This window comes from Montipora foliosa, chromosome 13, assembly GCF_036669935.1.
Source record: "Montipora foliosa isolate CH-2021 chromosome 13, ASM3666993v2, whole genome shotgun sequence".
NCBI lineage: Eukaryota > Metazoa > Cnidaria > Anthozoa > Scleractinia > Acroporidae > Montipora > Montipora foliosa.
The window spans coordinates 30,987,351-31,005,654 of NC_090881.1; the positions used below are offsets into that span (position 1 = coordinate 30,987,351).

Genomic DNA, 18,304 nt, shown 5'->3' on the forward strand with positions numbered 1-18,304 from the left:
AACTGTCAATACTATTTCTTGGCTGTTGTGTTGAGTTTGTAGCAATTTGATTTGCTTGTTTAGTGTGTCAAATTTAATCCTATTATCCTACAGTGTATGTCAGTTAAAATCTCTCCAGTTGTAGGTAACCATGTTCACCAATTTCAAAATCATGATTTTTATCAGTGACCGGTGATTAAGAAGACATGTGTTTGAAGAACAAATCATCAATGCAACTTACCGAACTTATAGTTCAACAGCTCTCTGCTTTACCCAATATCCTTGTGATTCGCACTCAAACTCTACAAAAGTGATAGCGGATATGAAACAAGGTTTTCTGGTTTCTTCAATAAATATAACCGCACTTTACTTTCTCTTACCTCCGTTATTGTAACGGCGGACGAAGAGGATCTTTCCTTTTGAAGTGACTAATTTCAATCGGTGATATCGTCTGCCATAATGTCTTCTTACTTCCTCCTCTGCTAGATACCCGTTGTGAATTTGAAACTCTTAAGATAATGAAACCCCAAGGAATCAGTTACTGATCTCAAATACTTTGTAAAAGTCCAATTGCAAGGAAAAGCCAATCCAGATTTTCTGTTATTAATTTCTACGAACCTTTGTTCGGAGTGTAAAATATGGTCACTTCGGCCGGTTTGCCTTCTTTTCCTATTCTTACTGCCTGACAAATATCCTGTGGCTCGTCAGGCTCAAACGAACTCATTTTGAAATTAAAGGCTGTGCGAAATTCTCGGCAAGTCACTGTGTCTTAAACCGAGTGCCTAGGTTTCGTCTCCTGATTCGCTTGCTTATGCGCAGGTTGCTTCGCGCGCCAGGATCTATGCGTCATAGTCTATTTTTGTAGTGCATTAACCCACTATTCTCAAAGAGAAGGCGACAACGTCCTTGGTGTTGAGTCTAACCTTTGTGTGTGATTGAGTCGGTGAATGCTCGAAGATGTGGCGGAGATACTGCGTTAAAAGGCACATTAAATGTACTCAGGATATATAAAGATGATGATGGTGATGGTGGCAGTTGCAAGGAAGATACAACTATACTCAAAAAGGTTTCCAAATATTTTAAAATGAAATATCAAATTTATTTTCCCACAATTATTGCTCGTTTAACAGTTTTATTTTATTAATTCTCGCCAAGCCATTCCACTTGTGCATTTGTTTCTTCTCTTGCCGATAACCACGAACGGTCCACAACACTCTGAAATAGATGCAATCAAGCTCTTAAAGAAAATGTGGTTGATACACCAACTAACCCCGATTTAATTCTTTTGGTCATGAAAGGAAGTAACCACAAAAAATAAACTGTCTTACATGATTTCGCATATTGGAAATCGAAAATTTATTCAAGTGTTAAGGGAGGAGTATCATTGCAAACTCAAATAAGCAGTCTAAATCTGTTCCTTCGTCCACTTAGGATATATCGATAAAAAAGCAACAAGACCGTAGGAAATCTCTACTTACTTTTAAGTGGCGAATTGTATCACCATTCATCTACGTTTACTCTAGACGCATCCATGGCCAGATTTGGTGGAACTATTGTATATTTATTTTGTTCAAGAGGAAGTCTGCCATCTCGTGTTATTACTATTTTACTTCCATGGGACGCCAAAATGACCAACTTCTCGATGCCATAGTTCGTTTGCTGTTTAAGAAGGCAGCCATTGTCTACGTGGTATTCTGCAAAGAAAAACGCATGTCGGTTTCAGTGTTCTTTCACGCGATGGAACACGTTTTCAGAATCGTTCCTACCTCCTCGCGGTTTGCGGTAGACATTTATGACTCCGTGTGTTGGTACCCATATCTTAAGGATCTCGTAAGTATTTGGCTCCATATTCATGCCTATTATAATTTCTCTAAAGTTGTGCAGAAGCCTTCCTTGGTGTTTAAATGACTGACAATGCAGAAAATGAATATGTTTCTTTCTGTTTTTCTGTTTATATTCCTTAATGATTCATTGAGTGAAGGTAGGCCAATCAGGCTAAAGAAATGACGAATGTTGTCATTTTGGGCAGTACTGAATAAGAAACTCTACCAATAGCATCGTTCAGTGGAGGGAAAGTCCGGATTCTTAAGCACACACACAGTTCTTGATTGTTCTTAGACTTGCGCGTGAAACTAGACTGATTTGCGCAACAGTCTCCTCATTGGATGGCGCGTTTTCTACCCGTAATATTTTATCAAGAAGAGTCTCTTGTTCGCCAATCGATTTTACTGGTAGTTGTTGTGATGTAAAATGATACACTTGCATTTGGTCAGTGGTTTACACTCGACTACATCGCGAACTCACAGACAGTTGTCACAGTGGTTAATGGGCGTAGTCAGTTTACCCCAACAATCGATACCGTGCCATATGAGTATTTTGAAATTGTGTGACACTCCAATGACTTCGTTTGCCGTGTCTCTGTTTTGAACTTTAGTAAACGTGTAACGGCACGTCTTAGTTTAAAGTATTGGTATACCTAAGAGAGATTGGTTTTTCCTAGAAGACAGTCCAGTTTCTCTTTTAACAAGTTCAATATTATATCAACAGAATGTCGCCTTTTGGAGCTATGCGAGTTCCTACCCTGTGCAATGTGCACAAGTTGTAGCAATGTATTCCATTTCTCTTTGCACTGCACAAATAGAACAGTAAGCCTGAACTTTTCCATGCTTTCTTTCATGTTCTTTGCGAACGTGATTTGCTGTTAGAACTTTATTCCGTAATTTTATTTCAAAACTACGAAGCTTATTTCGACGTGTGAGGATTTTAGCCATTAGTATAATAGTGAGGTTAATATTGTGATCGATTTAAATTTGTGTTTGTGGGTGTCTTGAACAGAGTTGTCGAGAACTTTATAAACTGTCAACTTATAGTCTCATATGCATATATTTACAAGATTAACCTTGCGTAAATATGTTTTTCTGCGAAAGGAAGAGCCTTAATTAGTTGACATCTGACTGGTGACATTTTTTTTGCACCGACAAATATCCTGTGTTCTCTAGACTGATAAAATACATCACATAAAATTGCCACTTCGCATTCAATTGGTTATCTCCTAGAATTCACCGACGGATCTTAAGTTAGAACCTTGGTACCCAATGCTGACATTGGTAAGTCAACACATGCAGAAACAGCAATTTGGTTTCTTACCTTTGAAACTGGGGATATATATTTTGTTAAACTGCCTTGTTAGTCTTACATCTCAACATTGGTTCTGTACAAGTTTCAGAAGCGAGAGAGATTCTCGCGTGTGTCTCTCGCAATATCATATGATATTTGTATAACCCTATTAGCATGGTGGCTTTGCATGCCAGCACGCAAATATATTTTGCCCGAGTTTTGTCGTTTAGGTTCGGTCCTTTTACCTATCCAGTATAAAGTCAGAGATTTATGTCGTTTTTGAGATTCCTTGTCCGCGGGATCGTTTGAAACAGACTTATTTTAATCACAATTATCAATGATCAAATTCTCCTAACAGATATCTGTCATCGTAAAATAAGCTGTCATCTGTCTAGAAATCATTGGGTCAGATCCAGACCGGGTTGTTACACTTTGGAATATTTAAAATGAAAACACTATTGTTATTTTCTAATAACGTGTGCTATATATAACAGCGCCTTCTTGTCGATGTTTATTTTTTGCGGTTAAAGAGAAAATTGTGCTGTGTTGGTAGTTTCGAATTAAACAAAGGTAATGCTTTGATGGCATAACAATGTGGAATGCGCTTATGAAGCAAATCGTTTGTTATTGAATCCAATGCCTTATAATTTTACCTTATATGGGCATTCCAAGTTTTCAAAATAACTGAGCAGAATGATGCACGAGTTGATGCAAGGCGTTTAACTTTGACTTTCACGCTTAATTTGGGGATCAGAATCTTTACTGCTTTATATTTTCTAACGTTTCGTGCCAACAGTTGCCTTAATCTGCGTGAAAATGTTTTGCGTCCCATTTCTCGATTGCTCATTGGTGGATGAAAAGTAAAAATAACTTGCACCTTTGCCATGAAATAATAGCACTTCATATATTGTCAATGCAGTCGACAGGACGTCGTGTCTGTAACGAGCTGATTGGTCGATAATGATTCACGCGTCTGCCCTTTGAGGCGGGTATCATCCCTTCAGGCTGTTTACATAATTAGTAGATACTTGCTGCCCTCCCACGTTGCAACTTATGAATTCACTTTTCACGGTTAGGATGGATCCAAATTACGAAGGAAAGAATCTCGAAAAACGCCTAAAACAAGTTGCTATTGCGAGTGCTTACACTCTTACACCACCAACTGCATATGAGCCTGATGAGCCACCGTCGAAGGAAGGTGCTTCGTCTGCTTGTTATCAACTCAATCTCTTAACTGTGGCGGTTCCCTTTTATTGTTTACAAACGAAATCTTGTGTCTTGTTTCTCACAGTTGTAAGTGTTGAAGACAAAGTATTGAGAGTCGAACAGGAAGGTAATGTCTTCAAATATAAAGATACCTAAGGTGAGAAAGGCCGTGTGTTTTAGTCGTTTGTGTGTCTCAGATCATTGCTTAAATATCCTGTTTGTAAAATATTGTCATGCAAACAATGCTTCATTGACTTTTACGTTCAAATTTGCCGCACGAACAATGCCACTTTGACGCATTGACGTTATTGTGGGGTTTCACATCATTGGTACATCGAACTTACAAAACAGCTCATGAAGGTACTGCTTAATGGTTTCTTTTTGGACCTACACAAAACTTTCCGCCATCTTAAATGATGCGAAACGACATCATCTCAAAGCTCTGTTGAATCCAAATGTTAATTTAGAAAACGACTCTCAGTTTAATAAGTGTGCCCTACTCAGTATTTATGAGGCTTACTAAAACGTTTGGGCGAACTCTATCCTTTTGTAGCAAAATACCCTCGCAAATTGCTCATTCATTTGGAGGCTGTTCGTGCCGAGTTTTCTCTTGCCTTTTCACCTGAGTCAACCAGGCAGTTCGACCTCTTACTGCCAATATTTGGTTTCAGCAATCGAAAACTGTTTACTTTATTTTCTTTTAGGAATACTAAGATGTGGATGAAAGACCAACCAATACCCACATACCAAGAACTATAAAGAAAAGCAGATCTGTTTACTCTTCAAGCAGGAATCAACAGCAGACAAAATTGATCACAGATTTGTTATTCTTGGGTCATTTACGAAGAGAATCAGCTTGCATGTTTTCAATTTTTTTCCCTTGTTTTACTCTCTCGTTCATTTTTTTGTTCCATTTTAGTATGTCATCTCAGTTACTTTCTTTAGCCATCAAAAAATCCTAGGAATAAGTTTCCGATAATTAAATGTAAATATTGTGGAAAAAAATATCCAGAATAATAAATTCTAAAGCCAACATTGTCATTTTTTGTTATTGGTACCTCCCTATGTTGGAAAATCCTTCGATACTATCATGAATGTTAGAAAATCATATTTGATACGAACATCTTCATTTGAATCCGCCTTATCATATGTTTTGAATGCCTAAATTTTCGGGGTGTTGTTCAACTCCTTGTGCTTGAATGCATCTAACTCTCTGAACTGTGATAAAAGAAGCTTTTTCTCTCTCTCACTAATGAACCTTGCAATTCATTTATTTCAAAATCCCTGCCTTTTGCAGTTGCAACTAAAGTTGACACGCAGAAATGGCATTTCACTGGGTTCTCTCCACCTGGACTGAGGAGTATCAAGTATTTATGAATCAATGAGTCAATGAGTCATGGTGACTCATGACTCATGACTCATTGACTCGTAAATCATGGGACCTCGTACTCGAGGTGTTTCAACATTTTATTATTAATTTTATTATTATTATTATTATTATTATTTATCATTTTATTTAAAGATTCACCCTAAGGTGGGTGTTAAATGCAATAGGACACTAAGTCCCGTACAAGGTATTCGCACCAACTACTGGCAACCGTTTTTATGATAAAAATATCATACTGGTTGAAAATTGGAATAACCTTTAGTACAAGGCGTCATTCTCATAGCCACGTGGAGTCTGGAACTAGTCTGGCCACATACATTTTAAAACATGAATTCAAGAACACATTTTGGTAAACCGTGGTAGGCTATCATTTTTAGACTGGTGACAATCAGCTTTGAGACCTTTTGAAAATCCTCGAAGATTTGAATTCGGAGAAATCTTGCTTGATTCCTGGAACTGGATCAGTTCGATTATCATAATGTAACGCCACGGCGATTATTTTCTGTAGTGCTGGACGCTTATCATTGAAGATCTTCACTATAAAACTTGTACAATCTCTCGTATCCTCGGGGAGACTCTTGGAATGTAACATTCGTTATGTACAATTTCGTTGTGGTTTGAAGTAGCGTGACACAACACGATAAGCGAAGGTTAACGTAACGACACAACGATAAAAGAACGCGTTTCATGAACGTTTATCAGCTTATTACGAATTCACAAAATGACGAAAGGAGAGGAACTTCATTGAAGTGTCTAGGCTTCTAGCGCTGGAGTACTAATACACCCAATCGGCTAACTAATGTTGTACCCAATTGAAAACCTTTGGGAATAAAACGTTTTGTTCCAGGTATTTGCAGATCATTCAAATGTGAATGCTACGTTATAATGCAAATACAATATACAACGTTGAGTCAGCCGATCAGGTCTATTGGGAACAAACCAGATCAAATATTGGTTTTTGAGGAAGGGGGGAAACCGAAGTACACGGAGAAAAACCTCTCGGAGCAGATTAGAGAACCAACAAACTCAACCCGACGTCGAGTCTGGGAATCGAAATCGGGCAACATTGGTGGGAGGCAAGTGCTCTCTCCACTACGCCAGCCCAGCTTCCAGTTGCTTCATACCTCAATTCGTAGAGCACGGCATCGGTGTCTGAGAGGCCATAAGTTCGAGTACCGTTCAAGCTTGTATTTTTCAGGCTTTTGTTTTGTTAATGCCAAAGTAGTGAGCGTTTATATCTTAACTCATTAAGTCACGTTTAATAGAATATTGAATGAGTTATGGATGTCTTAATATTTTTGGCTGGTAGTGGGGTAATCTTAACCTTATTTCAATTAAATACACATAATCAAGTCCCTTTATGCAAACTATAAATTGAACAAAAAATTAAGCTGTACCTCAGAGATGTGGCTTTGTATCTTTGATGATAGAGCATCGCAAGTATCGATTTGATTTCGGCTAAACCTTTGAATTTTTCCTTTTTTTTTAATGACAATTAGTCGAGGTAAATTCGGGCATCATTTCCTCTTACGATGACAAGATTTACTATTGTTTATAGGGTTTAGGAACGTACTAATTACCTTTACACAACTGCTTGAAAATAGGCTTTGACTACGTGCAAAAGGGGCCTTACGGGGTTGAGAATTATCAAAAGTAAAATTTTGTCAGAACTTTTTGTGTCCGCAATAAAGGGGATAAGCTAAACAACATAGCGGCTCCAGTTGACACTCATTACACACGTATATAATGTTCGACGAAGCAAAGTGGTTGCAGGGAATCTGATTAATAAGGTCGGGGCAACTGCCGACTATGTATGTTTTCAAAAGCGAGATTCTTCAATGTGTGAGAGACAGCAGAATATCCTCGTTTCTGAATAATTCTTCTGGGATTCTGACTCTTGGAACAGGGTCTTCATGACGGAAGCTGGAGAGAAGACGCAAAGCAAAGATAAGGTTTACAAATGGCGGTTAATTACACCTTTACAACTCTTCCAACATTACTCCTTTTTGTAGAAACGAAATGACTTTACAGGCTGTTGATGTTGCTATTTTTAGTCCTCGATGCGCATTGGTCGATTTACCAAAGTCATACCAGTCTCTTACAGCCATTAAAGGGAATGGTTACTAAGTCATTTGACGACATGTGGGAAGCTTTTGGGCAAATTTGTACTTTATGGAGAAAATTTTAGGCCTCCTGGCCATATCCCTGGGAAAGAAATTTACTGTATATGCTGTTGGAAGAGTGAGTATCAAACACCTTTCTTTAAAAGGCAGCAGAATTTATCTGGTAATTTATTGCATCTGTTTTTATACTGCAAACTTAAATTGTACTTATGTTGACCTGATTTGTTGTCGTGTTGGTGATGTAATACACGGCTGCAATTCCTACAAGAGAAGTACACTAAATTAATGGCTCAAAGTAAATGCCTCTATCCACTGGGGAACAACACTAATTTAATAACAGCAATCACCCTGTAAGAAGACATGGATGGGTTTGGAATTTCACTGCAGAGTCCTGCAAATCAATGATCAACCCCATTTTGAACAGACACAGAGTTAAAGAAGCCTCTCAATAAACATCTGAACTATTCCTTATGTGCCTGGGTCTGGTGGATCAGCTGACCCCCTTCATGGTCTTCTAAAAGAAAAAAAAACATTTGGATTTCAAACTTTTTACTTTTATTTAACCCATAGACTCCTGAACCATGCCCCATTGACGAGTAAAATAATAATATTTATTGTCTTGCAATACAGATAGAGTAAAATCTATTAAGTCTTTATTAAGAAACTGGAATCCTACAACTTTTCAGGATCTGCCCTAAACCTTCTGCGCTCGTATTTTTCTCACAGACAAAACAGGGTCAAGTTGGGTCCTGTGAATAGTCATTGGAAAAATACAATAAGAGGTTGTCCTCAAGGGTCCTCATTTGGTCCCCTCTTGTGGAACTCATTTCAAAATGACCTCACTTATATAACTGAGGAGTAAATTTCTATGTATGCAGATGATCATCAAGTTTTTGCCTCTGGTGCATCTGCTAGTATTGTTGAAGGTAGACTGCTGAGTGAAGGTAGCAAAATTATTAAATTGTACAAGGAAAACCTGCTACAAATGAATGTTCAGAAATATCAATCCATGCTACTTTGTTCTGGGACTGAGGCAAATAATAGTGTAAACCTGCATATAGATGGGACTAACATAGAACAATTGAAATCCACCAAATTGTTCGGTGTACTCCTGGACTCTGAACTTAATTTTAGTGAGCATATTAGTTTCGTTTGTAAAAAGGCTAGCCAACAGATAGGAGTTTTAAGACGTCTAAGAAAGCTTATACCCACTCATGCTAAATTACTACTTTACAAAGCTGCCATCTTGCCTCACCTGACCTACTGCAGTACTATCTGGCACTTCTGCAGAGCCTCAGACAAACGTAAAGTTGAAAGATTACAGGAGAGAGCCCTGAAAGTAGTTTTCAACAGTGAATCAGCCTCCTATGACGAGCTGCTGAGTCTGGCTGAACTCCCTTCACTGATCAACAGAAGGCTTCAGGAAATTGCAATCCTCATGTTCAAGGCAAAAAAGAACCTACTCCCAAGTCAAATACAAGAACTTTTTATAGTGAATGCAAACTGTGATAGCCGATAATTATTCTTTAAGAAACTCTGATTTCAAAATGCCTTGTTTTAATACGATTAAATATGGAAAGCATTCGATAAGATACTACAAAAGATAGATACTGAAGATAGTCTGCACAGATTTAAGACTAAAATCAGGAGAACAGACCTGACTGTCATAACTGATGATGGCTGCAGCAATTGTGTATGCTTTGAAATAGTTAACTTTGAGACTCTTATGTCATTAAGGAAAATTTTATTTGTAAAATAGGTTTTAGATTTCTTTTTAGTTTCCCTAGCTTTTACTATTTTCGACATTGTTATCCTAGATTATTTTATTTTTTGTCACCAATTAGTGCTATGCACTAGAGATTCTCGACACGTTAATAAAGTTCATCTTCATCATCATCATCATTATCATCCCCTGGTAGTCGATGGGTTGAGACTGGGCAGCCAGATTTGTAAGTCCCTAATCAGAGAAAACATTCTTGTCGGTTAGCTTTAATGTTCCTGTTTAAAGTGCTACAACTACCAAAAAAACAATTCTTCTTTTTCTTTGGATTTCAAAAGTATGTTAACTATACACTAAGTGACCCAAGTTTTAAGTTCTGATTTTAAAATGACACCTGTTTATTGTAACTGGAATTTTCTTATTTATTGGTCTGCCATTACTAACTTTAAAATTTTGATAGAGCTGGGTTGAGGAAAAAATGACTTCAAAGACTCACTGGTTTTAAGAATGTAACATGTTTGTATGCAGCTGAATTAATATGCAGCATGGGAGTTTCCGGCTTTCAGATTTTTAAACTTGTGTTTTGCATATATGATAAGATGCGTTTACACGCTGAAATTTTAAGCTAGTTAGTAAATGACGTCACTTTTCCCTAGTCCAACGTTCTGAGGTCCATTCAGTCAGTTTTGAATGTGAGTAATGGTGGACCGTGAAATCCAAATCTTTCACTTAAAATAAACAGCCTTGTGATAAAAATCGAAGCTCAAAATTTTGCCATTCAAGTGTTGCGTGAACACTCTTTCAAAATCTGAAGATGATTTTTTGATCATAGTAGCACTTGACACATGTGAACGATGAAGTATGTCTGTTTAGTAAACAATCTTTTATTTATGTTCATGTGAATGATGTCAAAGTGTGTTATTTAACTGAGGAGTGAATGGGTTAAAGCAGTCAAAAGCTATGTCCCATCCATTAACACGCCAGAGAGCTTTAGATTCTAGGATGAGAATGACTACCAGTATGAGATTTTCTCATAGAACAACTGTGAGTGAGCGCAAACCAGCATCATTTTGGACGGGAAAATGTGATACCATCGTCATTTTAGTACGAGGTTTTGCTAAAATGTTTTCGTGTCAACATTGGCATTTTTTGATCAGCAAAAAGGCTCAGTTACTAAGGTTTTAGGGTTAGGGTTTGATCCCTGGGAGTCAATGGGTTAAATTATGAGTATTCTGCGTAGGAATTTTTGCTTCCTTAACAAGCTGGATTCACACACTGTATTTTTAAACTTGTGAGCCAGTGATGCCATCCCTTTTTCAAGTAGTGATAGGAAAAAGGACAACTGAATAATCAGAGTCCTTAGACAGGACTCAAACCTTTGATGGAGGTCCTGCTTATGACTGATTTTTTAGTTGTCCAATCAATAGCAAAGCGTCTGAATAGCGTTTGATGAAGATTACACATGAAGATCACATAGTAAGTAAGTAAATAAGGTAACTTTATTTAGCCAGGGTAGCCCTCTCAGCTACGAGGCTGGTATTCATAGGGGCCCTGGGAAATAAAGGGATTTACAATTTAAAATGGTCGAAAATTATTTACACCCTAAAAACTCCTAAGCTCCTAAGTACAATTTAATTAAATACAATTTAAAAAATTCCAAAATAAAAATTAAGATCTATAAGTATAGTGATCAAAATCTATAAATTTATAGGAAATAAAAATTACGAATAATAATGCTTAATTAGCAAACTAAAAGATGGGGCAATTTTAATATGAGTGGGTAAAAAATTAAAATGAATAGTCCCCGCATACTTAAAGGTTCTCTTTCCCATATTGGTCGTAGGCTTTTGTGGGTGCAGGTCGTTACTTCTTCTAGTTCCATAATCATCGAAAGCCATGTTTCTTATGAAATACTCCGTTAAATACTTCGATACTAAGTTATTTAAACACTTAAAAACTAAAACTACATTTCTGTAGTTTCCTTCTATAGGCTAAACTTAGCCAATTTAGAGAGTGGAAGGCATTCTTTGAAGTTTTTCTTCGAAGTATAATTTGAGCTGCACGATTTTGTAGACGCTGGAGCTCTTTGCAACATCCTTCTGAGATTTCACCCCAAGCAGCATCAGCATAGTCAAATAACGGCTGCATGAGTGAGGTATAGACTTGTTTAGAAGCTTCCAAAGTGAGGCATGCTCGTATCCGAGATAGGAGCCCAAGCCGTTTACTGACTTTGCTACTCACATACTCAATGTGATCTTTCCAAGAGAGTGCTTCGTCCAAAAAGACACCTAGATAAAGTATATAGAAGAACTGAAGCAGGTTGAGCCTTAATCCAACTAGTACTGTAATGTAATCAATTGTTTTGGTTTTCATGGTTTTAAATCTGTTAAATCATTACCAACTGTACTTTGAACAACTCAGTCCAGACAATAACTTCATTGTGATTTTACAACTAGGAGTACCTTCCTGCAATGTGCCGACAGCTTTTCCTCCTTTCTATGTAATTGAGCAGGTGTTATGCTTGCATCAGGAAAAAGAGTCATGACTGTATAATTGTCCCTAGCCTTACCTAGTAGTAAAGCTAGAGCAAGTAATCTTGGCAGACTTGATTGACTTGTAAAAATGATGTAGAATGGCATTAAAAAAAAAAAAGATTTGAGAAAAAATTCCTGAATGATGTATTCAGGTTTTTGCTAAAAAATATTGATGTCACAAAGTATGCCAGTTTAAAGATAAATCATTTAATTGAACATACATTCTGAAATTTGGAGGTTTCAAAGGATCTTCATGTCATGGCCAACTCGTTTCTTTGTATGGCCACCTTTTCAACATTTGCATATCTTAAAGCTATAGACCTCCTTTACACTGAACGAAATGATATAAGAAATGAATCATATATTGAAGTGCGGATATGAAATCAAGTGCAGCTATGCCCCTTGGAGTTATGAACGCAATTTTTGCAATTGCGTAGAGAAGCCTGAAAAATCAGGACTTCAACAGGATTTGAATTCAGACTTCTCTACACAATTGCTAGAATTGCATTCATAACTGTGAGGATCGTAGCTTCACTTGACTCCTTTACATTCTTTTGTATTTATGTTAATTAGACCTACTGCCCTCATTTTAAAACAAATATTCTTTTGAAATGTGCTTGTCATAGCGAGGGTAGAAAGGCTTATTAGCATTAAAACAGAAGAATATTTTATTTGGCCACCAGTATGAAAGATGTCTATCATTAGTGACACCACTCTGTTGTGGCATATTTGTCACGTTATTTGTTTTCAGTACTATGGATTTCCAAGACTTTACAGAAGATTTGCAGAATTCAACAGAAGAGTGACTTCAAACAGACAAACCATTAGAAGGAGACAAGAAATGATGAAGTTTCTGTTTAGAATTCCAAACAAGATTTTTGCCTATTTCAGGTAGGTTTCTATTGAATCTTTGTTTGAAGTTGTCAATATAATTGAAATTGAACTTGTAAACATTATTGCGCCTTCACATTTTGTTCTTTAAGTGATTTTTCAAAATGACAAACATTCCTGGAAAAAATTGTTGATACCTTTCCCATTTTTCCAACTTTTTTACCATGTGTTAAAGATGAAACAACAACAATGATATTAAATGTAAGGAGAAATGTAGACTCGGAAAAATATCTGAGTCCCAGATGGGATCCCATCTAGGACTCGGATATTTTTCCGAGTCTACATTTCTCCTTTTTTACCATGACCTGAAAAGAAGGCCAACTATGTTTGGGGGAAGGATGAGTTGTAATAATAAGTTTTTTTAAAATTATTTTTGATTTTTCAACAGCTTTATTGGGTTTGACTTCCAAAAAAAAAAGAAACACACAACAGTAGCACTTAATACGATAATACGAAGACCCAAAAGGCCCGGTGTGAACGGGAGGCGAGTTCCCATGCGAGGCACTCCCCTATATTAAAAAGTAAATAAATTAATTTTAAAAAAATAAATAATACAATAGCTAACGATGGTAGGGGCAGGCTCTGATCAAGGTCCAGGTACAGGTGTAGTCGGCATCAAAAGAGGTCCTAAGTAAGTGCATAAGATGAGATATAATTAAGTTCATGAAGGATTCCGGAGTGGAGAAATTTGAAGACGCCGACAGTTTACACATGTAGTTCCAGAGTTTAAAAATTCTGTTAAAGTAGGACGTCTGATAGGTGCTTGTTTTCCATATTGTGTCAGAAAAGAGATGTGGTTGTGGGAGATAATAAGAGGTGCGGTTACACGGGTCACTTTTACGTCGGTAATTGACCCTTTTACCGTGGGAAACTGCGTTAAGTGCGTGTGACCGCCATTTCCCAAGGTAAATTTCCTGTGGCAAATTTCCATGGATATGTAAAAAAGATCAGACAAGGCGCCCATGACATTTAATGTGGTAAGTTGGAAGGGTATTTTGATGCCTGAGGCACAAGAGCCAATCACGATGCTGATAAAGTTGTGATTAAATTTCCCGCCAATGAATTGCGTGAGATTCCTTTTTGCCTCGGTAATCTTTGTGATGTTTGACCGCTGGTCAGCAATGTGTACTAAAACCCAACCGCACCTAATGTTCAGCAATTTTGTCCAGGATTGAAGAATAATGTTGTCTTTTGAAACATCCTCTGTCATCCCTAAAACATTGCTTTAATTTTTCGTTTAAGAGTTAAGTTGTGAAAATTTCATCTTTAAAGTTACTGAAAAATTGAAAGTTTCCTTAATTGCTGTGGTTATAATGCCATACAATCTGTGTGTGCCATGACACCAACTGAATTTGAAAATATGCCTTTTCGGTTGTGGTTGTTTTATGATCCGCTGTCCAAAGTGAAACAAGCCAGCAGTATTTCTTTGGCAAGTCAGCACGCTTGTGCAATTTTCCTTCCGTATGTTTTTTCCCCCGAAGTTTCTTACAGAAAAACATCTTTCAAGAGAGCATTTGCCCTTTGACAGAGTGCTTAGGAAGGGGTAACATTCGAAGTGTCAGCTTTCTCATTTCTTTACGGTGGTCAATTTGCCATATCAATGCATTTGATAAACCCATTTCTTTGATTTTATTGGGCAAGAATTCCAGTTATGACACCCATCATACCCTGTTGACAATGCAAGATGAAGTGGAGTCCAAGCAAAAACTGTTATTTCTTCTTAACTGAAAGTTAGCATTTTTTTTCCTCTACAGAAGAACAAAGAGTATGAGATGACAAAACATAATGCGACAGTTGGATTTTACAAAATTAATAGCAGTGTGTATTGAACATTGAAAATGGTTATGACATCAGTGGAAATTTTTTAGACAAATACTGTACATTGTTGAGAAGAGTGTTCTGTTGTGACAAAATGCTCTTTGTGTTTTAATAATTAATACAACAAAATATGCATGAAAATTAATGGTAGAGTGGATAGAGTAGATTTCCTTGAAGAAAACTAAAGTGCAAAGAACTGCTCATGATGAAGAGTCAGGACTACCTTATACCCCATTCATCCCAACAAAACATGTTTAATTAACCTGGGTTTTGCAAAATGAAAATCAGTCACAGAAAAATGTAGGACTGGCTTTTACATGAGATTCAAGTGAGTTTCAATACATGCTTTGATCTGTGCGAAATTTGTAATGGACAAAATTCAGTATTCATGATTTTAAAAGAAAACACTCTCAAACCATGATTAACTAAACATCTTCACAACATGGTTAAGATTTGGTGTGAACGGGGCATAAGGTAATACATAAAAAAATACCTATAGGTTTTATCAGGAGTCAATCAATGAATAGCACAAACTGTGGTTCAAACTACTGAAATCAGATTAGCTGAAAATTCCTAAGGGAACTTAGACCATCAAATGAACATTTAAATGTGGTGATTTAACCCTTTAAGTTCTGAGGGCGGCCTCATTTACAAGTAAAATGTCTAGCATTAGACAGAGTAAAATCTGAAAGTGGCATAATGTGTGATTTGGCAGGGTGGGTGGGGGGGGGGGGGGTACTCACATGAAAGGGTGGGGATGCTCGTTGTCTTGTTTTCGGTGTAAATTTTGGATTTGGTGACAGTTACGGTGTTCTGGGGAAAATGCCATGATATGTAGCCGTGAAGGTCTCACTTACGGTTTCACACGAAAAAATATAAATATGGTATCTTTAATATGTTTTAAATCTGGTCACTTTTAGGGGTTTAAATCAAAATTTCTGATGAGCATCCCCACCCCTTCATATGGATAATTTGACTCTAATATTGAAAACAGCATTTTTGAAATACAATGCAATACAATTCAATACAATACAATAAGACATGAGAAAATTGTGATAAGTTAGTTAATAATTATCATTCCATTCCATGCCTGATGTCACTGTGGGCATGAATCACTAAATCCAGATCGGATTGGAATGTGAAAGTTTAAGGGTTTTTGTGACAAGGACAACTTTAGCATACATGTAGACAAAAAAACCCTCTTGCAGCTGCAAAGAACTGCTTTCAGATTGTGTGCATTTCTTGGAGTATAACCAAGTTCACATTTAAGTGCTCCTACCCCTGTACCTTCCCACATCATGCTTTTTTGTGGATTTGTTGTTCTGTTTCCTCATTTCATATGGAGTTTTCCCTCTCACTTTATAAAAAAACAAGATTCCATCTGTCAAGTGGTAGTCTATTCAGCAAATTCCCTCATTTCCAGTGGAATCTCTTTGTCGGAAAGAATTCACTCTAAGGAAGGCCAAGTGGTGTAAACGTTCAAGTTTTTTCATGGGGCTCGATTTTCCTTATCAACTGGTTTAGTTGTATATAAACTGTACATTTATTTGTATTTATTTGATAACGAATTGAGCTCCGTGGATAATGTCCACCATTGATTAGCTTTTGAGAAACACTTCTGTATTGTCAACAAAGGAAAACGAACTTTTGAAAAAACCATGCTCTAAATCATAACTTAAATACTAAAATGACCTGTAAATTCTTTAAACTGAATAAAATGTAGTGCATCGGTAGACGTTTCGCAGTGATAGTATTTAGCACGTGACCGATGTTATACGCCATGTGATCTAGCCTGAGGGTCATGGGTTCACACTGAGCTACAAGGTCAGACGGGAGCCGGCCGTGAAGCACTTATATTTCAACGGACTTAACCGATTAGAGTGTAATGTGAAGTGCTAGCTTTCTACCCCTCATGGACCATGTGAGCGTCAGCCCTACTAATGGAAATCGGCCCACACAAGGACAGAGAAAAACTCTGACCAGGGTGGGAATTGAACCCACGACCCTCGGGATAGATCACCGCTGCTCAACAAAGAATAAAAAACTGCATGAAATTGAGCACTGCTATAAAAGGGGCTGTAGTTTCTTGTTCATTTCATTCCACTAAGGTTTTGGTCAATTTCTCAGTTTGAAGAACCTAATGATATGTATCCTCAACAAAGAATTGAAAACGCCAACAATATCTGCCAATCACATTGCTGCGATTTCGATCCGTCCTGAAATCGAGTACTGCTATAAAAATGGGAGGAGCTCTTGACGAATTTAACACCATTCAATATGAGGTCAGTCCACTGAAATTGGGTTACTGGAACTAAGCTGAACTTAAACTGAAAACACTTACTAATTAAAATACCTATTACGCCTGTTTTTATTTATTCACAAAATTTATCAGAGCTGCTGTTGTAATAAAGTGGCGTTCAAAGGTCAAAAGTGGGGAACACGACAACATTGCAGTCATTTTCCTAAAATATGCTCGTTAGTTTCCGGGGTCAAATCATAAGTTGTTCACATGACTCAATCGACTGAGAATTTGCTGTTTTAATGAAGTTATTTAGTTCCCTCCAAGAGCTGCTAAAGGCAAAAGCAACTCAAAAGAAATCACAGTTATTTTACCTCTGTTAAGTAAAAATATTATGAGACAAAATAGGAAATATTATGTGGAGATATCGTAATACGTTACAAACTGCTTTAAAATTTCCTCAGAAGGAAGCTCTGAGAATGTACATACATTGGCAGTTAATTTTACAAATAATCGTCTTTCGCGGCTCATGATACACCGCCTCCAAGGGGCGTAGCCTTGTTGCTTGCGCTTTGTTAAAGCCAATTTCGACTTTACAAGCTAAGTGGGCTGGTTTTAAACATACCAAAGCTGGATCATACAAAAACTGAGCTGTATCTCATGTGAAGTATCGGAAATGATCAATATTGATGAATTTGCCTTCAGGGATTTCGGCAATCGTGACCTGTGAAGATCTCTCAGTCACGTCGTGAATTTCGGCATGGAAGATTTACAAATTGATGTACTTCTGAAATGCGGACGTTTTCATTTGATGCTTAGTCGTGTAGATTGTACAGACTACCCTTACCTTCAGCGCTGAGGTTGGATGGTAGGGAAAGAGCAAAAAAATGCGTTTTTCCCACGCAGTTGTTTTCGTTTTCCCGACTATCTGGGAGCCTGGAACAGGCTAATTTTGATACAAACCTTTGTGCTTTTCTAATGTTACAGCTGTTATTACCAGTCGCACGCGCCCCTAAGGACATTTTTTTCGTTTTTCGAAACTTAATTTTGGTGGACGTCAATCAAATGCACTCGACTGTCGCCAAGTGAACAGGTCTATTGTCATGGAAACATTTGACTCACGTGCACCCAATATTTAGGGTGTGTTCGATTGACCCTGTTCCTGAATAAGAATACGTGGAGTGATGATTTGATAACGGTACGTTTGGAGTTTTGAAGCAACAAGGATAATAAATGTATGATTATAAAAGCATTTTAGCAGTTGTTTGATAATTTTAATGTGGATCTCCG

At 37.3% G+C, this 18,304-nt stretch overlaps 1 protein-coding gene and 3 long non-coding RNA genes across 4 annotated transcripts; 2 read left to right on the forward strand and 2 right to left on the reverse strand.

Moving 5' to 3' along the window:
* Nucleotides 1-1,056: 1,056 nt before the first annotated feature.
* On the reverse strand, nt 1,057-2,203 carry LOC137982909 (uncharacterized). The gene is made up of 3 exons (XR_011118860.1): nt 1,746-2,203; nt 1,458-1,673; nt 1,057-1,194 (listed from the first exon to the last, which is right to left on the reverse strand). It is a non-coding gene; the product is annotated as an uncharacterized lncRNA (long non-coding RNA).
* Nucleotides 2,204-4,041: 1,838 nt separating this feature from the next.
* Nucleotides 4,042-5,343, forward strand: LOC137982908 (uncharacterized). The gene is made up of 3 exons (XR_011118859.1): nt 4,042-4,294; nt 4,388-4,459; nt 5,007-5,343. It is a non-coding gene; the product is annotated as an uncharacterized lncRNA (long non-coding RNA).
* Nucleotides 5,344-6,043: 700 nt separating this feature from the next.
* Nucleotides 6,044-17,991, reverse strand: LOC137982914 (uncharacterized). Its single transcript, XR_011118864.1, has 3 exons — nt 17,862-17,991; nt 8,160-8,326; nt 6,044-7,612 (listed from the first exon to the last, which is right to left on the reverse strand). It is a non-coding gene; the product is annotated as an uncharacterized lncRNA (long non-coding RNA).
* Nucleotides 7,800-16,510, forward strand: LOC137982906 (uncharacterized). The gene is made up of 3 exons (XM_068830072.1): nt 7,800-7,930; nt 12,818-12,957; nt 14,712-16,510. The coding sequence occupies exons 1-3, from the start codon at nt 7,862-7,864 to the stop codon at nt 14,731-14,733; spliced, it is 231 nt and encodes a 76-aa protein (XP_068686173.1). The 5' UTR covers nt 7,800-7,861; the 3' UTR covers nt 14,734-16,510.
* Nucleotides 17,992-18,304: the final 313 nt, after the last annotated feature.